Here is a 27,699-nt window from a genome sequence, read left to right on the forward strand (position 1 = left end):
TAGTTGTAGACAGCAATAAGGTCACCCCTGAGCCTCCTCTTCTCCAGGCTAACCAATCCCAGCTCCCTCAGCCTCTCCTCGTAGGGCTTGTGCTCGAGAACATGGAATTCTTCACATAGAGTCCTCAAATCTTATTGTACTGTAAGCAATTGTTGCAATGCAGAATTACATATCTAAGGAAAAGCAATGAAGGAATGCTGGAAACCAATTCTGCAAGGAAAAGCAAAACAAAACAAGAAACAAGGCTCCAAATTAAACAAACACATCAAGAAACTCACACAAAAATATAAGTCAACAAAAAAAACCCTCTTCTGAAAATACTTTAAATCCTGTCTACTAGAAACTAATCTGTTACTCTAACTGGAAAGAAGAGTTAGGGATTACTTAGTGGTAAATCTCTTCTGTTTACAGGAAGAAAAATCATAATATAACCAATCTCTTTAACTGAATGTTAACCAAAACTGAATACATCCTCAAACATAAATAAGATTCAGTTTTCTGTTAGTGGAGTGATCATCTTCAGGCACTAACCGCAGAGGAGAAGACTGTGGTACCCATTTCTTAGTGTCTATGAGCTCATCTTAAATGCTTCATGGAAGATGAGGCTTTGGTCAAATACAAGCCATGTTTTAAGGGAGAGGAAGCATTTCAGCTCAGCAGTCAGAAAATGGAAGACTCCTGGCTATCCCAGAGGTCAAACCATATGGTGTGACAGATGCTTCCGGCTGGGAGCTGAGTACATCTGAGTCTGGAGAATGTCTCCCTTTAACAACAACAAAAAACATTACTGTACAGCTGGCTCTTTGGGGAAAGTAGAATTATCAGCCTATTTCATTGGCTTGGCTATTTTCATCAGATATTTTTCTATCTCAGCTTTTGGATGGTGTTACTGTTATTGCTGCTTATGTTGTCTATAGCATGTTTCTGGGCAGACAGAAAGCTTTCTTTGAAAGGAGCCTGCACCCCTGAAGCCATCACACAACCTGCATTAATTTGAAGGAAGTGCATATGTCAAACAGACAAACATGGCTCAAGCAGGCTGTTCAGTTTCAAATGAGGTTGGAAAAACAAGTGGTCATGATGTGAGGAGTGGAAGAATTTGGGTTTACAGAGTGTGAGTGTGATAAAAATCAGTTGCAGTGAGGTTTCTAATCATTAGATCTCTTGTGAATCAGGTTTGAAAAAACCTTGCTGAACTGAGTTTTCAGAGTAAATTGGATAGGGCTGGGTGATAGATTGGACTGGATGATCTTGGAGGTCTCTTCCAACCTGGTTGATTCTATGATTCTATGATTCTATGCCAGATTCTCACCAAAGCAGCTCTATCACTGTAACTGAAAAGGGGAGAGAAAATAAAATGAAAGGGTTGTGGTTTGAGATAAGGACAGGGAGACATAAGTCACCAATTACTGACACGGAGAAACCAGAAAAATAGTTTACTTTGTTACCAATTAAATAAGTGTAAGATAATGAGAAACAAAACCTAAATCTTAAAACACCTTTCTTCCACTCCTCCCTTCTTCCTGGGCTCAACTTTACTCCCAAATTCTCTGATTCCTTCCCCTGAGTGGCACAGGTATATGAGAAATGGGGGTTGCGGGTGATTTATCACACATTTTCTCTGGAAGTCTCTGGAAGACTCCTCACACTCTTTCTCTGCTCCAGCATGGGATCCCTCCCATGGGAGGCAGTCCTTCATATGAGCCTTTCCCAGGAGATGCTTTTCTTGACAAACTGCTCTGGAGTGAGTCCCTTCTAGCAGCTTCTCCCAGATGGTATCCCTATTTCCCTCTGCTGCCAAAATCTTGTCACACAAACCCAATACAAGTCCATAAATTCCTTTTTGTGATCTGATCAGGATAACAACAGGGGTTTGTGGAGTAAGGATTGGGATAGACAGGATAGCACTAGAGCTGGTGTGTGAGAAACAATGTCCTAAGAGGGAAGCTTGAAGAGGTACCAACTTCAGCTCAGACAATCACAGTCTGACACCGAAGCAAAAATTCATCTGCACATAACACTAATTTGCATTCATTGACTTCTCACCAGTGTGAGCTGCAACATTTCCAGGTATCTGAATTTCTACTGCCTAGCTTAACCTGTCTTTTGAGTAAAGAAAGAAATGCTTACACAGCTGCTGGTCCCTGAACTGGGTAGCACTGGAGGTTTTACCTTCCGTTTCCAGTGCCATCACTTGTTATAGTAGTTACTACTGCCAAACATCATATTGTTCCCACTATTCCTATGAATTCAGGACAGTGTAGTATTGATCTTCTGGATTATGCAACATTGCTGCAATCACTTCTCAGCAGTTCAATACTAAATGTTTTCTTTTGAGTTGTTGTCAAAAATAACACTGGAACTTCCTCTGATGACAGCAGGTCAGTCTGTAAGGACAGCTGAAACAAGAACTGCATGGGGCTTCAGTTCCCTTCAAGCCTTTCTAAGTGATGCTGCAACAGGAAATACTCAGTGATGTCAAGATGGCTATCACTGACAATTTTATTATATATCTCATATTGTATATAGATACACTTCCAAAAATTGCTCTGAGAATTACCTGAAGATCTCAGCTGTTAGTTTAAAACATGAAGCCTTTAGCTTTTGTGTTTATGGATACAGGAGGATTCCTGAAGAATTAAAAACCAGATGACTAACAAAAAAGAACACGTTGTTTGTTATTTTGGAGCTGATCTCATGGTTTTTGGTTTCCTGGTCCATGGTTTGATCACATTAGTGGTAATATGGGTGTCATGTAATGGAAATGAACAATGTCTCAACTATTTCTGCTTCTGTTTAAATAGTCCTAGTTTTTAAAACACACAACTCTTTCATTACTGGTAGCTGAGACTAAAAAATAAATTATAGTTTTAATAGGGAAAGAGGGAAATGCTGATCATAGCTACCTTATCCTCTGTGTCCTGAGCCTGCTTCTAATGTGGCTACAGCATTTAGGGAAGATTTCCTTCTAATGTGAAAAATACAGACTCGAAAAGGAATAAATATAGTTCTGGGCAGGCTCCAGCTCCTGCTCTCCTATTTGCTCCTCAGTGTTTTTGATGAGGATGAGCAAACAATGATCCTGAATTGTGATGTGAATTTGAAAAACAGAGAACTGGTGCAGGTTTGCTTGTCTAACTTGTGTGGTGAGAAGAGCTTTCTTTCCAGAGCCTGGAATATATTTCACATGAACAAAAGGGTATTGCTTTCAAGTATTGCTTGAATAATGTCCCCAGTTCCTCTATCACCCACTTCCAGTCTCAGTAAAAATTAATCATGAGTGACAGTTGTGAATACCACATCTCTCTCAAACCCCAAACACAAGACTTGCTTCCTGACTGTGGATATTATAAAAAAAACCCAAACTAAGTAAGTGGCCACAGACATGGAAAACAGAAGAGAAAAAAGAACAGAATAAAGAACAGAACATAAACCTGTTATAACCATCATACAAAGAAGGCAAAATATCCACAGCTGAAGTAAGTCTCAAAATAAGAACTGTTCTCACCTCTCAAATGTGTTCACAGTAGGTTTGGATTTTTTTTCCCCCTACTCATCAAGCTTGGACCATATCCATGCTAGCCCATACATGTCCAGTGCTGTGACACGAAGGTTTGCAGAGAGATCTAGTGGGACACTCCTATCTAGAACATCTTACAATCATTTTGTGACTTAGTAGTCAGACTTTCAGTGTGTAGAGATCTAAGAGACAGGGCAACTTTGCACAGCTTTTAAAGTCCCAGGGAGGAGACATGTTCAGAATCAAGCATACACTAGGATGTTTAGCTTGGTCCCGGTGATCTTTTTGATTCTACATGTCATCTGATCTCAGTACTTTACCGAGCCTAGTCTTTGGTGAGGTAGCTTCAGAATTTCCACAGAAACTGCCATTGTCAAAATCTGTGAAGCTTTCAGAATTTGGGGAACAGAAGCCTTTTAATTTTTGTTTTGTTTTGTTTCAAATGTTTGCCTTTGAGAGGTACTGGATACATGATAAAACATGCTGAGCATATGCAGATGTGATGTTGAGGAATGTGTTTGCCAGATTATTGGATAAATATTGTGCAATCCTAGATGGAGTTTCTCTGCTATGCCAAGGAGGAAGATAGTTCCTTTCTCCAAATGAAAAATATGGAAGTTACTCTTCTGAGGAAAGTGGTGTGTCATGTTGTGAATCTTCTAGTCTCTCTCATTCTAGTTCTGGTGAACATGCTCTTCTAAAGGCCAGTTCAAGGAAGCAATGTTCTCATTCTACATCCTGGGGAGACACTCCCACGCTAAGATACTCTCATCAGGGATATTTTCTGTCTCTCTCATGACTAACTGAGTCAGTGCACCTAGTCTGCATCTGGCAAATATCATGCTTTGCAAACACAAAATAGGCCACCACAAATCTCTCATGAGGATAAAGCCCATTGCTCACTCGAATTCTCATCTAAATTGAGGGCAGACATGAGGAATAAGACCAAGTGGTGTTCATTTCTACTTTCATTCTTCTGCCTTCTTAAAACCAGAGAGAGCACTTCTGGCACCCCAGGACTGACAATAATCACCCTTTCCTTTGCTTATTTGTGGCCACCTGCATCTTAGTCATTAAGCTAATAACAATGCACTTCCCAGCTCTCTTAAAAAGGAAGGGAAAACTTTCAGCAAGCAGTAGCACTGGAAATTCTGAATACAGTGAACTAAAAGTCTGTCTCTACATCCAAACAACATCTTTCTAATTATTTTTGGAAACTTATTTGATTGCAAGCTGCAGTATCCTATTAGTATCAATCTGCTTGTTTGAAATAAAACAAAAATGTCCTGGGTGCTGGCCAAGGCTGCACAGAATACTTCAGGTTCAGAGATTTGAGACAATTTCATATCAAGGATTTTCTGTTTGTTTTCTGTGTCCTTTTAACTTGTTCCTGGGTTTATGGTTTTTTTTTTTTTCAGAGTTGCAGCTGTGCTTTGAGCAAATTCAGTAGTAAGTAAGTTAATTGATGGAGTAGATCAAGACCTTTCATATCACAAGTCTGGAGTTTGGGTAATGTTTTTTTTAGAAGACAGAAGCTAATCTTAGTAGTTATTACAGTAAATCAGTGCAAATGTTTGGAAATGAATCACTTGAACCATGTCAGAACTATTCCAACCTTTCTGTTCTAGGTCAGATCTTATCCGATGTATACTAAATTATCTGCATTCTCAATAAGTAGTTTTGGTGGTGACTCAGCAATGTTGTACCTTCTTTTCATGGTGAGGACCTTTTCCGTGCTAGTGCAGCTGTAGGAAAGAAACAAGAGTCTGGGACAGAGCTTAGACTGTAGCCTGTGCTTTGGTTTTGATGTGCTCTGGCTTCGTTGTTCTGCTGCAGCTTGGTTTAACCTTTTGTTCCTACTGTCCTTCTAAGCCCTCATTGCTCCTTAGAGGTTAGCTATCTTAATGTTTCTAGCCTAAATTTATTTGCACTCAATTTGAATAGTTAATGCCCTTTTGGTCCTATGACAACATTGTCCTAAGTTATAAATGGCTCATGAATTAACTTTCCGTTCTTGTTTATTACCATTAAAGAAGTAAAACACTGTTTAAAGAGTCTCCCCTTGCAGTATGGGCTCTCCATCCCCTGATGTGCCTCACAGTACTTTATTTGTATCCACTCCTCTCTGAATGTTTCTCCTTCCAGCACAATTTTCACTAAGTTTTGTGACTTGGTTATACACATAAGATGGACACTTTTCAGAGGTCTTCCAAAGCAGCCATGGCAGAGCTGGAACTGGTCAAGCCTATCCTTCTCCACTGCTTTGATCATTAGAACTTGCTTCTTATGATTTAAATACCTGTGTTTTGTGTTCTGAAACAGGGCAGATTTTGCATCTCACGTGCTCCAGAAGAGTAGGTGTTTTCATGACATATGTTGATTGATATTGTCTTTCTTTTCAAGGGAGGCTCAGCATTTTCCCCGTCATCCATTATTACAAGGAGGAGAGCACAGACCCAAGCAGCAGTCCTGGCTGAAGATGTGGGGTGCTCTTCATCCACCAGTGAGGAAACAGTAGCTTGCCTCCACCAGTTGCCTGCTCAAGTCCTCAATGATGCACAGACTAAGGTACACCATAGCAGAAAACATGCCACTGGCAAGGAATCAGAACATTTTCCTTGTCTCAAATCTATAAATAAGCTTAAAAATTAAACTGAGCTGAATTCTTGCGAAAGAGGAACTGGGCTGTTTTTGGTGGAGTGATGCTGATGTCTATGATATTCACTTCTGACTTATAAATATTAATAGCTTGGTTCTCCTTTAGACTAAATTTCTTTGCTTTTACCACATCTTCCAAAACTGATTTAAATACAGTTTTTGCCTTTCTTTCCACTCTCATGGGCCCCTGGGTGTTACTCTAGAGGAGATTTTTCTCTAGCTTTCTGGTCAGGGCCACCACAAAGCCAACTCCTAATTAAAAAAATAATATTTTTATAAGATACTCAATTCTCTTGGTCTGTTTAGCTCATTATACTGACTGAGACTATCAGCAAAAACTTTGTTCCCTGCCAGTGGGGAGTTTGCACTTATGTTAAGTGATCACTTGTTCACTTGAAGACTATTAACTTAGTTGCCCAAAGCATAAATACATTGGCAATGAGTAGGCTAAGCTAATTTAACTGTTATTTCTTTTCTTTTTTTGCTAACCTAGCTCCTGGCTATCAGTGGCCCATTCCAGTACTGGGGTCCAGTGATGGATGGAATTTATCTTCGGGACACTTTAGATAATGCCCTGCAGCGTCCTCAGCTTCGGAAAATAGATCTGCTCATTGGAAGTGCTCAGCAAGATGGGTTGATTAGCAGAGCTAAGGCAATTAAGGTAGGAAGAGACTCACTGTTAATGAGCCAATGGTATAATTACTAATATAGTGGTGACACTAATCACATGCAGCCGAGACAGAGGTTTTGTGATTTCCACAGTATGTGAATCATGCTCCATGCAAATATGCAAAGGCATTGTCCATCTCCAGCCAGTCTTATTTAGGCTGATTAATGGCGGGGTTATATTTGTTAATTGACATTTCTGGGGGACAAAAGACAAGGTAAGAGAGCAGCACTGATTTAGCATGTATTAATATGAGACAGTATGCTTTACTGTCTCTAAAATCCTAATTATGTTACAGTCTCAGTTGTATCTCACAAAGAAAACAAACTCAGAATCATAGAACAGCACTAGAATCATAGAACAATTTGAGTTGGAAGGGACCTCCAAAGGTCATCTAGTCCAACTCCCCTGCAGTCAGCAAGGACATCCTGCACTAATTCAGTTTGCCCAGAGCCCTGGTGAGCCTGACCTTGACTATCTCCAATGATGGGGCCTCAACTATCTCCTTGGGCAACCTGTTCCAGTGCTCCACTACATCCACGGTAAAGATCTTTCTCCTAACATCCAACCTAAATCTCTTCTCTAGTTTAAAACCACTGCCCTTCATCCTGCCACTTCAGGCCTTTGTAAACAGTCCCTCTTCAGGCTTCTTGTTGGCCACCTTTAGGTACTGGAAGGTTACTATTAGGTCTCTGTGAAGTCTTCTCTTCTCCAAGCTGAAATCAGAGCATGTTTCTGGCTTCCTGGTAGACATCTCTGCATAACTTGCAAACTGTTGTTCATGATGAAATGTTACAAAATCTTACTGCTGACTTCTATTCAGTAATGATTTGTATATAATTTTGTTACATACTTCAACTTGATCTCCAAAAACACCCAGCAAAAATATTTATCCAGTCTGTAAAAAAAATAAGCTGAGCTGACAAATGTGAGAAAGGCAAAGAAATACAAGGAAAAGAGGACTGCCCAGATTCACAGATCACTTGCTGTGCAATTTAACATTCAAGACAACTGCAAATAGACCATTCCATCTTCCTGTTCTCATCTCCATCCTTTTCCTCTCCATTTCCCTCCCTTCTCCACCATATCCATCTCTTTCTCTCCTGCGCAATGCATTTTCCCCTTTATATCCCCCAAACTCATAACACCTGGGTTCTGTTGGAGTCTCCTCCCACCCCAGGTGTCACTACTTTGCCTTCCCTGCCTACTCCCCTTTTCAATCTAGATTCTATTGGAGTCTCCTCCCACCCCAGGTGTCACCACTTTGCCCTCCCTACCCACTCCCCTTTTCAATCTGGGTCTTGTTGGAGTCTCCTCCCACCCCAGGTGTCACCACTTAGCCCCCACCACCCACTCCCCTTTATAAGTGGCCCCAGGAAAGGCAAGCCCCAAGCTTGCCCAATTGGGCAGAAGGATCCTCCTCGGATCATCACCGGTGAGTCCTCTGTGGTGCATCACTGGGTGAATGGTGGAGGGGATTCAAAGGCCGGGGGGCCTGGTGGGCCCCCCGGCTAGGTAGGGATAGGTCTCATGATCGCTCTGACGTTGCTCACGGGTGCTGGGTAGGCTTCCTTAGGCTGAGTTTCTCCATGTTAAGTTGCAAGATTCTTCACTGTTAAGTAGGAAAAAGTCACTTTTTCCTGCCAATGTCTTTTTTTTGTGTGTTTGATTGCTTGGGGTGTTTTTATGGTAACCTTTTTAATACATTGCCCTTAAGATGCATGTTTTCCTGTAGAAATGACCCTGAATAATGACTGGCTATTACTAGGGATAGCACTGGCCTCACATGTGGGCTAAGATTTTAGGGCATGAACTGGTGAAATGAGAAATTGCTGGGAAATTGTTTTTATGCTGTACTTTGAACAAAGAAGTCCTCTAGAGCACAAAGGCTGCCCCAGAGGGAGTTAACCTCTTATTGTAAACCCTCTGGCAGTGTCTGTCCTTGATGTAGGCTATAAACATCTTCAAGTTCTTTATGATAGAAATAATAGCACCTTTCTGTTTAATACCAAGAAACGGAATTGTATGTTCCAAAGTGCTGTAAGACATGCCAAGAAACCAACAGAAGGTTGTAGCATAGCAGGGATTATTGAGGGTTATTTACATGAAATGAAGGTCTGTTGCTATCTTTCTGTAACTGTGTGGATAATTTTAGAAGGGTCAGTTCTAGCCTCTCTTTGCTCATGGTCAGTAACACATAGACCAATGTACTTCATGATAAAATTAGCCTTTTGAAAGAAGGCCTTTTGACCCACCTGAATAAAGTTCATGTTGCTTGCTTATTCTCCATCAGAAATGTCCTGCTTTTATTTCATGTATCTTTTTCTTTTGGAATCAATTAAAAGTGGAAGTTGGCCATAGGAAATGGGCTATGTTGCTAAAGGCCTGCAGATAATGATCCAGAGTCTGTGGGAGGGAAATAAACCTCAGTAACCTCACTATAAGTCTTATGATGAAGACTAGGAAATTAAATTCTTTCCTTTAACGTTATTTCCACATATGACAGCTGTCTGCAAAACTGAAATGGAGTTCCACGATGCAATAGAAATTATGCAACAAATTGTGGTGTCATGGAAAGCCACTGGTGTCAGCTTGAAATGAGAAGAACACTTGTAACTGAGAGCTCAGACACAAAACGCTGAATTTCCAAAACGAAAATCAGGGTTTGAAAACTTGCTCAAAATAAGAAGGGAAGTGGCCTCAAAAAACTGGTGCAGCTCAGCCCAAATAAATGGTAATATCTGCCTCAACCTGAGAAATAAGTTCTAAAGTCTCCTGCTGCTAGCGATCTCCTGATCTGCTTTGGCAGGAGTTTAGTTGTCCTTACTTGGATAGTTAACTTCTTTGCTACCTATTATAATAGTACCTGCCTCACTTTGGGTTACTGCTATAAGTCAGATTCCATCTATATTCCAGAAAATGTATAATGTTCATGGTCAGTGATCATATTTTTCCCTCTTTCACTTCTTTAAGCTGTTCTCAGTAAGAATTGATGATATTTTATGCACATTTCCCTCTCTTTCTATTTTCCTATAGCTTCAGGTTCTTGGGATTTGAGAGAATATGACTGTTTTGATCAGTCTGGGTTTCTGTCTTTGGATAATTTTCTTAAAGACCTGCTGCAAGGTTAAAGCTTGCCAATGTTTTAATTTTTCTGTTGTTCTCACAGTTACTGCATTAACTGCTGGGAAACTGTAATGCTTCCTCCCCCATTGAGCTGTTTAAGAACATGCATTTTCTGAGTTCTCAAGAGCATTTAAACATCATAGCCATAACCATGCATGGTTGCATACGATGTCAAATGATAAAGTCTTGAGTAGGCCACAGACATTTTTAGCTACAGTGACAGAAATTGATGCATGTGGCAACTGTTACTGAGAAGCCTGTGCCCTGTTTCCTCTGTCAGAATGTCATGAGAGATCTTTGACCTGTGCTTACTGTCCTCTGCCCACGATTGGCCTAGATGAAGGATTTGAGACAGCTCACATTGTATTCCACTCTTCCACTGCTTTGATTTTAAGGATTCCCTTCAGCTAGCTCTGGTTTGCACCTTTCTGGAAAAACCCAGAGCTGTTTTTACTGATGATGTAAGGGAGGTGGGACAGCCTAGTCAGTGGACACAACACTGAAATTAAATATGTGCATTCACTCATGCTGTTTGACACTTGTTTGTCTGTATATGGATGTAAGTCAGTATAGCCCTGTTTGTATCCTTCATATGTTCTGTGACTACTCTGTAATCTCTACACTGCAAGGCTTGTTTAGTTGTCTTTTTAGTTGGAAGACTAAGGCTGCGTCTTAGCGTAAGTCTAGTTGGCTGCAGAACCCAGAGCTGGGAAGTGAGAGATAGACACAAATATAGTATATCTGCCTCTTTATGCCGCTGGGTCTATGCAAACCAGACCTTCCATCCTACACTATCAATTCATTTCTGTATGGATAAAGATGTTCAGCAACATACATCAGATGGCAGATGCATGTACGTTACTTCTACCGACCAGCATAGCAGTGTCCTGATACATGCCATCAGTGAGGACAATGGGCTGATATCAGCAATTCAGTTCATCTTGAAACAAGCTGGAATCCTTGAAAGACTGCTGAATGACTGGCAGATCTTTCACTGTCTTTTGTGCAATGTTTATCAAAAGCTATCTAAGACTTGAGATCTGTACGTACTCTGGTAGTGTTATCACTGTTCCAGTTTGTCAGCAAAGTACATTTTGCCCCTAAGATGATGCCACCATTTTGTCTACCTATTGCTGCAGTTTCCTCTAAACAAAAAATACTGGACCAGATTAATTCACATACTCTGGAAGCTATACTGCAGCAATAAGAACAGTAAAGAGTTATTAAACTCATTATTAAGACAATGTTCATGACAACTTTGCATCACCAGAACACAGAAAATAGTGCATCTGCAGTGTTTGTTTTCTTTCTTACTTTCTAAAAGAAGTTGAAAGCCACACTGTAACTCTGAGACCAGTTGCTAATGCTTCTTAAAAGGCTAGCAGAATGTAAATTGTTTTACATAATATGCATCTGTTTCTATTAACCTACCAGCAGCTGTTGTATCTACTGCTATTTGAAAGTTCTTTGGTCATATATATTTTCTGGTGGGAAATATTTGTTGGACATGGAAAATTGGTGAAATAGAATCCATTTCTAAGTTAAGATGCTTTGTCTTTTTAATTTGTCATGGGCTTTATTTTGAATATGTTCCTTTTTGTGCATTCATATTTAAGTCTGATGATTAAACTGTATTATATTGTAGCCAAGGCAACACTTGAGAAATCATGTTTCAGATGTGCTGCTTTAATGTTGGTTGGGATGAAAAATCTCAAGAAGTCTTACAAATATCAGTTCTATTTCTCATCTGTCTCTGCCTGTTGAGTCCTCTTTCATCTGATTCAACACATCTCTGAGACCACACTATATATTAATACAGTGATCACTGAGAAAGGTCATGTACCAGAATTTCTGGGGCGTTTTGAAGAACACAAACTAGTGCATCGGTGGAGCAAAAACCTAAGACAGACCACAGTGAGTCAGATCAAAGGCCCATTTAGCACAGAATGCTGCTTTCAGCAGTGGCTGTGAGTGAATGTTTATAAGAACAGGGTAAGCAAATCTGATACTACTGCTAACTGCTCTCCAAACCTCTAATCCTTTGCAGCTCAGAGTCTTCCAAGCCTGAATTGATCTTTCCATATTTAATAACCATCAACTGATGCTGATAGTTTTTAATTAAAAAACTTGTTAATCAAATTTCACTTTCATTGATTTTAGCATCCACAAAACCATTTGCCAAAGAATTCCTCAACTTAATCATATATTGTACGATGATCCTTCTCCTTCTCTGTGGCTTTCAAACATGTTTATTTGATGCTTGGTAGTGGATGAGGTAGTGAAGATCTAGTTCCTAGAGTGCTTTCTGTCTTTTTACTTCTCTCTAAATATCCAAGATATATGTAGAATAAGGTAGCAAGTGCCTTAAAAAGACCTCAACAAATGAAAGCATTGCATGAGGGTTCCTTTGTGCAGGAACATCACAGCTTGGGCTCTGCACTGACATGGAAAAGCATCTGTAATCTCATCTGTAACTGCCAGCCAAACCCTGCAACCAAGTGAGAGATTCCTAATTAGGTAGCAGCAATCCTTCTGCTGATTGGTAGTGTCCTGAACTGATGTGTGCTGAAGCTGGTGGAAAGATTGCTTTTGATTTCAGTGAACTTGCAGTCAGCTCCTCAGTGGTGATTTGTATTTCTTGCAGCATAATGTACATGTCCTGGTATTTAAACTAAATGATTTTGCAGGCAAGTGTGCTATGCAGTTTCATATGTGACGTTTGTGCACATGGAGTGATGTATCATATCTTTTTCAAAGTACAACTGTAACACTAAAACTGGCACCTTGGGACTTCTTTTACACTGTGTGGACCAAAATCTAGCAAAAGAAGATTTTATTACAAACACAAGGAAAATTGCCAAGATCCTTTTAGATCTTGGGATGCTCGGTAGCATGTTGAAATCCTGTGTAAAATCACATCATCAAAATGCACAAAGCATTAGAGTACATCTACAAGGACAAGGTTCAGTAGTCAGGGACTTATTTTCCATCTTTCATTTCTGTGAATCCATTGAAAAGTAATTATTCTCTCTGTACTGTCTGTATTGGGCTGTGGAAAGACCTTATAGCAGCATAATGAAAACCAGCTGTGGGCCATCAAAATAATGGTATGCATCTATGGTAACTGTGCTGGGCAGACACCAGGCTATTTTGCATCAGGCTTACTGCCCCAGATAATACAGGTGGTTTGTTAGATCTGTCTCTCACAAGTTCTCCTACCAACTTTCAGCCTGCAAGGGATCCACTTTAGAGAGGACTTGATCCACAGGAAGCCTCAGGTTGCTTTTTTTTTTTTTTAGGAAGTCACTCAGTTTGTGAATGTGGAATAAAATATTTAAAAAAAAAAAAAAGTCTGATTTAATAAAACAAAACAAAGCTAACAGTTCCTAAAAAAAAAATGTGTTGAAGGATTTTAGCAGTCTTTAGCTTTGGTAAAAACAGGATCAGATGCACACTGCCATAGAAGGTGGTCTCTCTGCTATGAGTAATTCTGCAGTGACTTGAAAACTCTTATCTGGGCAAGACACTTTTATGTTAGGAAAGGTTTCAGACCATAGATCTCAGGAAAAGGGCAGTTTACTGTAGGTGTCTCTGAAAGGCCCTAGGATGTTGAAGATCACGGCTGCTATTTGCATTGTGATATGGAGGAGGGGGATTTCTCTTCCAGGGCTAAGGCAGATAATCTTCCAGAGAGGATCTAATTACAGGCTTCATAGTAGTCAACGTTTCTTTGTATGTGTTTCCAGAAGAGTCAAGAAATAGCTATGTAGTGTGTTAGCTTTCTGGAATTTGTAGAGGAAAGCAGCAATATCTCACTCTCTGCCCTCTAGCCTTCCTTCAGGGACCTCACCAGAAAGACAGCAGTGGGCACAGCTACACTGGAGAACTATCCATTTGGACTACTTTAGTGAGGGCCAGTGGGGTTTCTCTAGCATCACAGCTACATCTGTGCAGCATGACTTGGATTTGCTAGAGATTCAGTCCTATAGTACGTTTTGAGGGAGCTGATACTGCTGGCTTGTGACAGTCTTGAGAAAGCAAAAGTAGGACAGTCCCTTACTTCCCCTAGGAGTCAGAGTTCAAAGCAGGGAAGATTCGTTCCAGCAGAGGGAGATCAGAACCTATATTGTCCCACTGAAAATATTTCTTTTGGTTTTGTTTCTAAATTCCATGCATGCATTTTGTTCTCAGAAATTTGAAGAAAGTCAAGGAAGAGCCAACAGCAAAACAGCCTTTTATCAGGCTCTGCAAAATTCTCTTGGAGGAGAAGACTCCAACTTCTTAATTGAAGATGCTGCTACATGGTATTACTCCCTTGAACACTCGAATGATGATTATTCATCCTTTTCCAGGGCTTTGGAGAATGCCACTCGGTAAGAAACTCATCCTAATCCTGCTGTGTGATTTGGGTTAAGCAAGGCTTGTTTGCATATCTCAAGTGTGTCTGAAAAACTTCAGAAATTCATAGCCAAATGAACAGAAAATGGTGAATATGACTTCATTTTCACTGAGGTTTCCAATGTAAACAGAAATGGACCTGTTTTTTGTGCCTCCTGAAAATTCTGAATTGTCTTTCCTGTACTCCATCTGGTGCCAGCAGACCCAGAGCCATGTAAAGTTCCACAAGATCAAAAAAACCTAAATTCTGTCGGTGGCACCAGCCTCTGAGCCACTTTTTAATCATGCAGAATTTCCTGTTCCTTTCAATATTCTTTCCTGCCCCAAACGATATTGACAAAAAGTTTGCCTGTGCCCCCAGTCATCAACCAATCTCCCCAGTGCCTTGAATTCCCTTTTGATTGCTTTTGGAATTCTAGTTTCTGCCTCATCACTTCCCACCTGCATAACTAGTAAGGGAAAGCAATCAAAGGGCTGTACAGGACTGGGCAGCCTTCTGGTAACATCTCTGACCTGGACCCCAGGAAGGTAGCAGACTTCCCTGTGGGAAGGATCCAGGTGACATATGAGGTCCTCTGTTCCCCTCAGAAGGGAATTACCAATAACAGTTACCCTCCTCTCTTTAACTATTTTTCCTACTTCCCTAGCCTAGCTGACTCTTTGCCCCCCATAACACCAACCAAGAGTCAGTTCAAGTGGAGAACTGTATCTTAAAGCATTTCTCAAGAGCAACGGCTCTCCACAGACTCCCTAGCTTTTAAAGACCATCTGCTCCTCTTAAACCCTGGACTGGTAGGCATGTGAAGAACAGTAATTTTCATTTCATATGGGTGTTGTCAACCATAACTGTCAAAGAGTATTGTGGCCAGTCAACCCGTAGCTTGTGGTCTGACAGATGGGCTTAAAATAAACTTTGCTAATCCAAGATAGTTACCCAAACAGTGCCTTTCATAATCATACCAGTTAAATATAGCAACATGTTTTCATGCTTCTCTGACACTGTTCTTACTTGCCAGCAGTCATTCTTGTCTCTTTTTTTTTGTTTTTTGGTTTTTTTTTTTACCTACCAAGTCTGAAGAAGCAGCTACTACTTCAGAGTCACTAGACTGAGAATTGAAACCTCCCACTTCTGCAGCAGACACATTTTTATGTGCCTCTGTAGTTATGAATATACAACCACTCAAAGAGGGTGCTTAGTCTCCAGGCACGCGCAGAAGGAGAAATGGTGATATGTGTATGTACAACATTGCCTTGAGGAACCTTAAAGAAGTACCTTGCACTAAGATCCACTGGTTTCTGCCTGCTTCTCTTGAACTACTTGTGCTCTTTTCAGCTACTGCTCACCCCACTGTCCAGCCCCATTTTTGGGAGCTATTGAGGATAGGAAGGTTTAGATACATTTGCTTCACTCGTACCTTTGCATTGAGATACCTGATGATAAACTGATCATTATCTCATTGCACTCATCTTATTTTACCCTCCTCTCCCAAACACACTGCACCAGGTACCTCAAATTGCAGAGCTCTGCCAGAGGCTCTGAAGAATATCTACAAAAGTGTTATTCTACCTCTTTCAGCCCTGGAAACTCTACCTCAAAAATAATAATAATTTTTAAAAGTCACACAAATCCAGATGCAGAAATTATATTATGGATGCTTAACCCAGGAAATACATTGGGCATTTTAGTAGGTGCCATCACAACCTGGTGTTGTGAGAAGGAAGCACTTTATACTAAGTGTGGACCCCCGTGAACTAGACTAAAACAGAATTGGGTTTTTTTGGCCAGGATAATCTTTGTGTCAGATCTGGTTATTTAGTGTCATTAGCGTTGTTGAACACTCCATAAACCAGCAATTTGAGTGAATTCTAATCTGTACTGGGCTTATAGTGGGTGAATGTGGCTTCTCTCAATGGACCTGAAGGCAGAAATGAGCTGTTTTGCAAGATTTCAAGAAGATGATCAATATAAAGAGGAGTCTGTTGGTTGTAGAGGTTTTTCCTTTCTTTTTTTTTCTCTTATATGGCCATGTCTGTTCACTCATTTTCTTTACCAGTGACCAGTTTATCACATGCCCCATCATAAACATGGCCAGTCACTGGGCTGCTGCCTCCAGAGGAAATGTCTTCATGTACTATGTACCTGAAAGCTCCTCACAGAGCAGGTAAGTAGATATTTATTATATTTCTTGGATTTATAGTTTGCAAAAACATGGCTTTCTGTTTGGGCACTCTGTGGTGCAAATGGGTAGATGTAGGTACCTCAAATTAAACAGTTTAGATTAGCAAAGGGGAGATTAGTCTCTAATAAATTATTTCTCATTGTTAACTTTCTCTGAGTGTTGTTTTTGAACTGAGATACTTCAAGTTAGATGCCTAAATTAGGTTTCCATTTTCCAAATTACCTTTGCTAGCTCTAGATTGTCTTCTAGATTTCTGATCTATATCTGGAAAATATCCCACAAAGAATAGAATGTGGTCTAAGTCATCAGGAGCACAAGGTCATGTTGGACAGGGCTCTGAGCAACCTGATCTAAAGATGTCCTTGCTCACTGAACTAGATAACCTTCAATGGTACCTTCCAACACAGACCATTCTATGATTTTATGACTCCACAGCTCTCAAGGTAAACTAGGTAACATTTCCTAAGGGCTCAACATTAATTTAACACTGCCCCCTCTTGAAGTCAGTGCAATTACACCACCATTGTACTGCCTGGCCTTCAGCATGGAAAGGATATGGGATTTATTCCTTCCTGCGCCAGCACAGTGACTTGTGATCAGCCAACAGACTGTCTCATGGGAGAAAAAAAGAGTTTTTGGACACAAGCATTTGTGGACTTGGACTCTACACCATCCTTCATGTTAGAAGCTCTCCAGACAGATTTTCTTCAGGAGAAGAAGCTGTATCATATTTTATCAGAAAGGTCTAAAGTGCTGTGGGGTTTGCAAATGCCTAGTTCCCTTGGGCACAGAATAGGCTTGTAGTTATAGGCTATTAAGGTCGCCTTCCCTAGTTTTGTTTTAAACCTAGCCCCTCCCAGAAGTCAGGATGAGACCCTGAAGCTTGCAGGCAGTGGTCAACCCTTTGGGCTGCTATGTGACACACCAGGGTAGCTCCTAATCCCTTACTCCCTAAGGCTGAGTGAGGGAGGTTCAGATTGGACATTAGGAATTTTTTTCTTTCACTGAAAGGTTTGTCAGGCATTGAAATAGGCTACCCAGGCAGGTGGCCGAGTCATCATCCTTAGATGTGCTTAAAAGCCATGTAGATGTGGTGCTTGGGGATATGACTTCGTGATGGACCTGTTAAAGTGGTGTTGCTGGTTGGACTTAATGATCTTGAAGGGCATTTCCAGCCTAAATGATTTTCTGATTTGATGATTTTATCAGAAACCACTGTGATAGTAGCCATTCTTATACCCTAGATTCACACTTTAGGGCAGCAAAATCCATGGGGATGCTTGTCTTCTGTTTTCTTCTGAGGGAGCATTGCTTGTCCCCTGCTGCTTCTGCTGCTACATACCTCACTGCAAGAAAGGCTTTTGAGACTCTTTCCTTTTTCTTGGGCTTTCTTTGAAAGAGCTCAGGAGAGGGACACAGACCTCCTACTGGCACTATTTGATACTGTGATGTTCTCTATCAACTACATGGAGTTTGTTCCTTTCCTGGTAACGTAATGAAAAAGCTTTTGAAAGAGACCAGCCAAGATCTAGGTTACAGATGAAGCCATTATACTGCTGTAACACAGCCTCACTTTCTTTTTAGACTAGAACTTAATCCTTAGGGAACTGTTATTTCATTGGCAGCTCCAGTGGGAATGTTCACAGTGCTCCCTTTGGCTACTGATAGGCTCAGACAAGTGACTTTTACAAGGCTGAGCTGTGTCATGCCAAAAATCCAACTGCACAAGAAGAAAATATGTGTTCTCAAATTAGCTAGCAATTTTTCTCTTGCTTTGGAGAATGATATTGACCCAGTCATTTACTATAAGATCTTATTTGAAAACAGGTGAAATACACTTACACAACATAGAGCCACGGGCTTTGGGACAGTCAATTTGAACTGATGAGAATTTCCTCTTCTGTCTGGCCCTCTTCAGGATGCCTCTTGTGTTGGTGTTATTTAGCTCTCCCTGTGCTCTCCAGTGCAGTGTTTACTTAGCACTTGGCTACAAATTTTAATAATATTTATATTGTCAGTGCTCCTCTACAGTAGTTGCTTCAAAATTTAGTGCAAGAATGTATTGGCTTGATTTTTCATAGCCCCCTTTAAGAGAACAAACAAAACCAGTATGCTGTCTGAAACTTGTGGCAATGTGAGGTGGACTCTCAAATGCTAAGTCACTTGTGAGGAGATGCGAGTGCAAATTTCTGTGCTGTGTTTACATTCTTACTCCTTTCATCTTTATGCTTCAGTACAGTTAAAACAAATGTTGTTTAGTTTTCAAAAGCATGCACTTAAACAGAAATTGCAAAATTCAGCCCACCCATGGACCAAAGCATCACATTTGACACTATGGTGTGACTATTTATGAAGTGATACTCTCATTTTCCCAAGGGACCGCACACCAGGTCCTCTGCTGAATATACTTGCAAGCTTTTTGTATAAGTATTGCTGTCACTCATTCCCAAATGAATCTTTCCTTATTTTTCATCTCAGTTTTGCCATGTGACATGTCTCTCCACTTCTCTACAGCATACCCACTTGATATAGTAAAACAGTATGACTACAGCCCATCCAGCAGCCTCACACTGTGTGTCAATGATACCTTGCTGTCTAGGGTGGGAACTTGACAAGGAAGAGTGGCCAAAATTGCTAAAAATGGAGGTGCCAACAAAATCTGGAACCAACAAAATGCAGTGTTGGGAATATTATTGGTGATCTATTGGTGATTGAAACTGATGATGTAGACAAAACAGCCTTTAAGTAGAAACTAGTCTTGAGGAAAGAGCTGGCAGCCAGCCATGTCACCAACTCCCAAGGGAATTCTCTCACCACTGGAGTAGAGAGTCCTGGCAGTTCTCAAGTTCATTGAAAGTTGTGACTCTTAGGAGGAGGAACAGGGCCAGAAACTCCACTGAGTAACCTACAGCTTAGTTTAGAAGATAGGATGTGTGGGTTTGAACATGCTCAGCGGAAGTATTCTGTGGATACACATAATGGATCAGATCTCACTCAGTGCATTTTAGCTGGAAGAACAGCTCATTAGATATTCCTGATCACTCATAGGCATTTGGGAGAAAACTGATTTCTCAGTCCATTTGATATTGAATCACATCTGCGTTTGCTGAGATACAGACTTTCATTTGCAAAAATGGAGGCTTCTGTAGTATTATGTCTGCAGTAGATATGCTTTAGTCTTTGGTAGCTAAATTCTTGCTAAGATTTCAGTTTACACAGGCTATGGATCTTTCCCTTTTTGTGTTTGTTATCTGTATAAAGATGAATATAGTGTCTGCATTACTTCCTGCTAATTGTAGACTTTCAAGTCATAAAATCATAGAATCAACCAGGTTGGAAGAGACCTCAAAGATCATCCAGTCCAACCTATCCCCCAGCCCTATCCAGTCAACTAGATCATGGCAGTAAGTATCACACAGTATCACAGTATCATCAGGGTTGGAAGAGACCTCACAGATCATCAAGTCCAACCCTTTATCACGTCCAATCTTGCCTTGAATAGCTCCAGGGGCAGTGCCTCATCCAGTCTTTTCCTGAACACCTCCAGGGACGGTGCCTCTTTGTCTGATAAAGATCATGATGATATAATTTTCTATCATCAACAATGACTACTAGTAGTTACCTCACAGAATATTGGAAAGAGTACATTAAAATAACATTTTGTTCAGATAACTACAACAGTGGAAGACAATTTACTCTTGGATAAAATATTCTGGCTAGGGAAATGATCATTCACTAATGAAAAATAAGGCACAGTATAGCAACACATTCCCCAGTTTGTACTCTGTCACCTCTCTCCTACTTTCTATATATCTCTTAAAATGTGAAACAGAATAGACAGTTAAAATGAAGAGATGAAGAAATACTGGCATTTCCTCCTCTTTCACATGGAGCAGTCCCACAATAACTCACAGCAAGATAAACAAGAGGAAGGGAGAAGGCAATCAGTAAAGATAGACCCAAATGTCATGATGCAAAGCAGTCAAAACCTTATTAAACAGGAAGGAAATTTTACCAGTGCAAGTCAATAGCACAAGTTCATTTCACAACTGAATGCTTCCAAAGCATGCACATATACATACATTCATAGATATAGGGGAAGGATTAAAAAAGGTCACACTAAAGTGATGTCTGTTACTTATGTGGAAAATAATCTGAAGCCATGAACTGACAATTTTCATATAGAGGAATGGATCTTGCAGGGAGCAAACTAATATCTCCTTCCATGTGGTAGTGTTCTCCCCTGCTTGGCAAAATACCGTGTCTGCTTTAGTCTTCAGTTTCTATTTGAATAAGGAGTGGGATGCATAGCCAACAAGTCCTGCATTAATGATCTGTGGTGAAAATATATACACAACCCAGGTGCCATTTTCTCACTCTCTTTTTGAGAACTCTTAGGCCTTGGAGTAAACATTTTAGTCTAAACAATGCAGGAGGAATGTGACTGCTCCGTGTTACCTAGGATTAGTGAGGAGGGCTGGACTGCAGCCTCAGTCACAATGAAGAAATATGATACAAGAAGTGTCTTTGACAATGATAATATTGTTAACTGTATGAAGATTTTCCTCATTAACCCTCTAAGAGGTGATTTTTGTCTGTCAGATGAAGTAGAACTGCTTACCACGCCAGCATAATTTCCAAGTCATGCTGTGGTGCCAAATGTGCTGTCTTAAATCTGTTGAAAAAAAACCTGCTCTGCTCACTGAAGAGGCCAGATCATTATCTGTAGCACCATGGGAAAGCATCAGTACTGTCATTGCAGGGGTCTAAACCGAGACTTACTGAGGGTCTATCTTAAAGTCATTTGCATTACCATAATAATTGTCATAAAAGCTTTTGTTAACTGTTGTGTGAGGGACAGATTCATCCAAGATCAATGAGCTGCTGTCTGAAGTGAGTTGGGACTGTTTTTACCTCCTGACTATGCACTCTTGTGTACATTGTGAGTTGCTGAAAGACTGCTCCATGCCAATGCTTGCACAGTTGGCTGGATTTTGGTGACACTTTTTTATGATTCCTTTGGACTCCTGACTGATTAAAAAACCTGAAACAAGACCACACTTTGTATAGAAACCCATTGAACTCTGCAAAGTAGTTTTGTTTTCTATTTATTACATATGCTGTACTAATTCTGGTGGTTCTTAATAGCCCTTTAATTAAATTAAACTCTTCTATTCTTTCAACACTTATCAACCCCACCTGGATTACTGCATCCAGTTCTGGAGCCCCTATTACAAGAGGGATGTGGACATGCTTGAGCATGTCCAGAGAAGGGGCACCAGGATAATCAGAGGGCTGGAGCACTCTCCTATGAGGACAGAATGAAAGAGTTGGGGCTGTTCAGTCTGGAGAAGAGGAGGCTCCCAGGTGACCTTATTGTGGCCTTTCAGTATCTGAAAGGGGCCTACAAAAAAGCTGGGGAGGGACTTTTTAGGCTATCAGGTAGTGACAGAACTAGGGGAAATGGAGCAAATGAAGGTGGGTAGATTCAGACTGGATGTGAGGAGGAAGTTCTTCACCATGAGAGTGGTGAGAGCCTGGAATGGGTTGCCCAGGGAGGTGGTTGAGGCCCCATCCCTGGAGGTGTTTAAGGCCAGGCTGGATGAGGCTCTGGCCAGCCTGATCTAGAGTAGGATGTCCCTGCCCATGGCAGGGGGGTTGGAAATAGATGATCCTTGTGGTCCCTTCCAACCCTGACTGATTCTATAATTTTATGTCTCTTTGGTTCTAAATCAAGAATATAAGCATGAAGCTCATACATCTAGAGAAACCTTCCCTGGTTCCCTGAGGGCTTTGAATGGTCATATTACTTTTTTAAGGAAACAAATCCATTCATTCATGTCAGGCATGGACATACTGAGCAGATGGATGGATTTCTGTCCCCCAAAGATGCAATCAAGTGTCAACATGGCTGTTACTGTGTTTTTAATACAGTAACTCCCTGACTAAATTCTGGAGTCCTTGTTGTTCAGAAGTTCTGACAGGATGATAAATGTGCTTTCTTCCTGTATTAAGACAATGGTTTTTTCTTTTCTTTCAATTAATGTGAGGTTTCTGGTTCTTGGATTTATTATCTGCTACTTCAGTTTTATTTTCTTCAGTTGGCACAGCTATAATGCAAAGGAGAACATTGTGTGTACTGGGAGCAATCCGAATGGAAAAGAAATGGCAAACTCCAGGATTCTTTTGCAAGTCACATGTATCTATAGGGCTCTTTTGGTAGAAAGGTGGAAAAAGCTGGCAGTTCAATCCTGTTAGGAGTTAAGCTTTTTCCATATGTCCCCATTTTCCTGAAAAGAAGAAAGAAAGAAAAATGTTAATCTGTTTTTCACATGCTTTTCCTCAATTGTTTGGCAAGACTTTGTAATGTGAGGAGACATGATGAGCCAAATGCATCTCTAGAACTGCAGAGGTTACTCCAGGCCTTACACTGGCTGGTTATATTTCTACAAATATCCAGTTATCCTCTAATTATTTTTTTCCTACCAGCAATCATGTACCATTTCCTTTTCTAAGATATGTGATTATATGTAATACTTAAATTATTATTATTTTTACTTATCTTTGAAATGAGTATTTCAGTCCAGGTGAAGTGCAGTACTGCTGTACTGCTCCTCTGCCACAATATAGATGAGATGCTGCCTGGTAACAGCTTAGGATACTTGATAGCATTCTGCAAATCTGCAGCTATTAAGTTGGCTTGGTGGTTGTGCTGTTGTTCTTCAGTGGCTCTGCTCTTGGGTATGTGAGCACTGATATGTCTGACCTTAGCTGCCAGTTTGTCCAGGTGGGCAGCCCAAATAGGCTTCCCTTTTCTCTGCCAATCATTTCGCTTCCATTCCTTCATCCACCCCCATAAGGCATTTGCTAACATCCATGATTTGGTGTAGACGTAGAGCACTAGCAACTGTTCTTGTTCTGCAATGTCCAGGGCCAGCTGGACGCATTTTGCCTCATCAAATTGATTGTATTCACCTTCTCCATCTCTTGCTTCTGCAACTCTGCATGTATCAGTTACCAGTAAAAATAATTAAAGCATCAAAGCAAACTCATGGCCACATATTAGAAAAGTAGTCTTTTAGTAGTTATCTGTACAGTAGGAGGACTAAAATACTTAACATTGTTGGTCAATACAGCTAAAAAGATTGATAAATATCTTTTTGGTATGTTCACTAGTGACAAACTGGTTCTTTTTCAGCTTGCTTTTTCATCCTGATTAATTTACTGGTAATTCTGTCTGAACTCTACCTAAATTTTATTTGTCTTGTCATTTTAAAATTTAAATGATTAGATAGCAAAGGGAAGTTTGATATTTTGGTGTTGTATAGGATGTCATTTAAAATTTGAGTTAATTTACATTAGCTTCTATCTCTGTATAGAGTTAAAAAAAAAAAAAACATTTAAAAAAGGAGAACCAAAAATTACATTAAGCCAAGAATAGAAGCTGTGATTCTAAAGGCTTTCAGGCTAGTTGAAATTGTTATGTTAGGAAAGGAAGGACTGATTTGAAATGAATGAAAAAAAACAAAAGGGAAGTGCTAGGCCACAGTCAATCGTTAATCATCAAAACGAGTTTCCACTACGAAATAATTAGCCAGATATAGAACAAGGATAAAGGTCAAAATGAGATATGTGCCATAATTTACAGTGGATCACAATGTGAGGTCTCCATAGCCCCAGCTCTAAGTTATGCTTTCAGTCCCAATGCAGAAGAGCATGGTGGTCTGGCAGATCATATTCTGTTCTGACTGCCATGATTATTGATATCTCTTGGAGTACTGGTACTCTATTTTGCATTCAGAATTTTAGAGGATTTCTTGGGTAGGTTTTTGTGTGTGTTTTGGCTTGAATTTTTTTTTTTCTCAGCTGTTCCAAAAGCAGCCACAGTTCTATAGAAAGAGCAGTGGGATACCTGAAAGTTGAGAAATCATCAATCTTTCTCTCTTTCTTATTTTGAAACATTTTAGATGGAAAGTCCTTCTCAGGCTTAAGGAAAAAATCCTGAGAACCAATACTTTCCCAATTAAAAGGCTTTGCACTGTGTAATGAAAATTCCTACAAATGGTATTGCAAGATCTGCTGTTAAATTGTTGCCTATGAATCACAGTATCATCGGGGTTGGAAGAGACCTCACAGATCATCAAGTCCAACCCTTTACCACAGAGCTCAAGGCTAGACCATGGCACCAAGTGCCACGTCCAATCTTGCCTTGAACAGCCCCGGGGATGGTGACTCTACCACCTCCCCGGGCAGCCCATTCCAGTGTCCAAAAAGTTTCCATAAAGTTTCTGATTTTACCACCTTTTTTTCTGTAAACTGTACAACTGAACTCCAGTTGTGCCTCCTTCTGAAGCAAAGTAATAATTCTCCAAGGGGAGCTCACTTGTGAACAAAGTGGCAGTGTCTGTCCCCTAGCTTCCCCATGGCTCAATTTGTCACTCTGTCATACTGCCACATAAGAAGAGCTGTGATGTTTTTTTCCTTAAAACTGTATCTTAAGCAGATGTATGCAGAAGATATGAAGTCATGCCTTTGTGTGAATGTCACCAAAGCAAATATTTCATCTTTACATGTAATTTCTTCCCCTCTGCTCTGCCATGGTGAGGCAACATCTGGAGTGCTGTGTCCAGTGCAAGAGAATACTTGAGGGAACTATTGGAGAAAGTTTAATGGGGGTGCTGCAAAGATGGCAAGGGGACTGGAGCATCTCTCTTATGAAGAAAGGCTGAGAGACCTGGGGTTCTATAGACTGGAAAAGAGAAGACAGAGAGAAATCCATATAAATATCTAAAGGTTGGATGTCATGAGGACAGGGCTGGTCTATTTTCACTGGTGCAACAAACTAAAACACAGGAGACTTGATCTTAAGGAAAAACTTTACTTTGAGGGCAACTGAGCACTGGAACAGGCTGCCCAAAGAGGTTATAGGTTCTGCTCCTCTGGACACCTTCAAAACTGACCTAGATGTGCTTGCGTGCAACCTAATCTAGACACACCTGCTTGAGCAGGGGTATTGGAGTAGATGAGCTCTCATGGTCCCTTCCAATGTTCTGTGATTAATTTTTGGCTGTTATTAAAAAACATATCTGTTCCTTTGAAAGGGATTTCTGTATGGGAAATTGGTTACTATTAATTTGTCTTCCTTAAAAGCACTTTCAAAACCCCTTTTGTTGTTGTCTCTGCAGTTCTTGCTTTTATCAAACTGTGCTCTGAAATTCAGCAGTTTCTGGGCTCTGCATTTCTCCATTTAGAGTTGATGCTATTGACCCATCTGCATGGCATGAGGAGGTATCTGGATTGCAGTTGGAGTAGCTCAGGAAATAAAAACCTCCCAGCAGAGCTAGCAGTGTACTACAGCTAAGCCATACTTAACTGCCTTATCTGAGATTTTTTGTTTAGTTGCTGAATTTTAATCTGTAACATTAAAAGATTTCACATCTAGAAAGATGAGAGCTAAAAATAAGCCTCAGTTTTGGAGAAAACCTCAGTCCCAGCACAATGGTTTCAGATTTACAGCTAGGTTCACCTCTGCTGTGGTTTCTCTAAATAGGTACATCTGCCCCTTCACTGCTTCTTAACTAATATCATGTCCTCTGTTCTGTTTTAAAATCACTCTCTATTAAAAAGAAGATAACTGCTTTAAACCTTTGCTGCCATACTGACACTAGACATTGCTGTAACACAGTGGGCCAAGCAAATTATTTTCAAAGCAGAATTATTAAACTATGATCTTGCTTAATCCTTCTATAAACAATTGAGGAAGAAAAAATATGCTTTAATCTTGTTTCAGGTCTACATTTTTTTGGTGAAGAATCTGTGAATAATTCACTTTACAGATGCAAAGTATTACTGAGGTATTATGATAAGACTAAGGGAAATACAACCGAAGATGTATTTCATTTAGAGGGTTGTGTGTTTGTTTTTCAAAACACAGATTTTGGTGCTACCACTCAAAAAATGTGAAGGTGTCTACTTGCCCATAATCATTTGAACTACAAATCCTGTTCCATTAGAGGCAGCATCACAGTCATATCAGTGCTGCTGCATTAAATGATAAAACAGTATCAGTTGTGACACCTTTTGACAACAATCTCTATAGCTACTGCAGATGAAACCTTGCTGACTGGATCTAGGATTTATTTTTTCCTGCCTCACAGACATCTGTTCCCTCTCCCAGGTCCCCTGGTGCTTTCTGCTTTCATGCAGTATTTAACTAAGTCAATAAGACTTTTGTCTAAATGTGGGATACAGAAAATGCAGCTGGACTGTACCAGAAATGTCTCCTCCTGAGCTGTGTGGTTCAAAGCTATGTGATGAGCACAGTTTAGTTATAACTGGATTAGTAGAAATTGGCCACTGTTTTTCTGCAGGACTGAACATATTGAGCTGTCTGACCTTTTCTACTAGGTCCTATTAGTTGTCTTGCCTGGCCAGTTTTGATTCTAAATTGTTGCAATACTTAAAATATTCCTTATCATAGATGTTAATTATTACATGGAACTACACAACAGTCGTTCTTCCTTAAATCAGATCAAGGTGATTACCTCAAGCCAGTTTGATTTGGCTGCTGTATGAAAACTGGGAAGCACAGACTGTATGAACTAAAACCACCCAGCCAGCAGAAGAATTAGATTAGAACTTTGTCTAAGAGAAATCTTCATAAACATCTCCTATTACATCTTTCCTTATTCAAAGATTTGGGGCAGAATCCTGGACACAGTGAAGGCAATGGAAAAATTCCAATTGCTGTTAGGAAGAGCCAGGATTATATTCCAAGTCTGTGAAATAAACCATAATTAACCTTCCGCCATGGCTGCCAGATTCCATGGCACCACTTGCTTCCACTTTCTGAATTTAATTTTCATGAAAATCTGTACAAAACTTCAGAGGTATTTAAAGAAGAGCCAAGTGGCCTTTTCCTTCTCTGACTTCCTCTTCTGTGCCCAGTTAATTTAGAAAATGTGCCCTGCTGTCTTCCACAATTTCTCCTTGTAACACTTGTTAAAGCCCCCGCGTTAACTCCATGGCAAATCCCCCTTCTTATTGCTTGCTCTGACTTGAAGTAGCCCCACAGCTCACGACACTCTAATTATTTAAAACTTTGGCTCATTCTCTGAATTAAATCAGCTCCCTTTCTGCCTCTAATAAAT

At 40.3% G+C, this 27,699-nt stretch overlaps 1 protein-coding gene across 1 annotated transcript in view; it reads left to right on the forward strand.

Moving 5' to 3' along the window:
* TG (thyroglobulin) overlaps positions 1-27,699 on the forward strand; it is a 140,687-nt gene that overhangs the window by 107,140 nt on the left and 5,848 nt on the right. Inside the window, exons 42-45 of the mRNA XM_064154223.1 lie at positions 5,924-6,088; positions 6,672-6,839; positions 14,163-14,344; positions 16,424-16,531. Coding sequence (XP_064010293.1) covers positions 5,924-6,088; positions 6,672-6,839; positions 14,163-14,344; positions 16,424-16,531 — 623 coding nt within the window. The remainder of the gene's footprint in view (positions 1-5,923; positions 6,089-6,671; positions 6,840-14,162; positions 14,345-16,423; positions 16,532-27,699) is intronic.

Source organism: Pogoniulus pusillus, chromosome 14 (assembly GCF_015220805.1).
Source record: "Pogoniulus pusillus isolate bPogPus1 chromosome 14, bPogPus1.pri, whole genome shotgun sequence".
Taxonomy (NCBI): Eukaryota; Metazoa; Chordata; class Aves; order Piciformes; family Lybiidae; genus Pogoniulus; species Pogoniulus pusillus.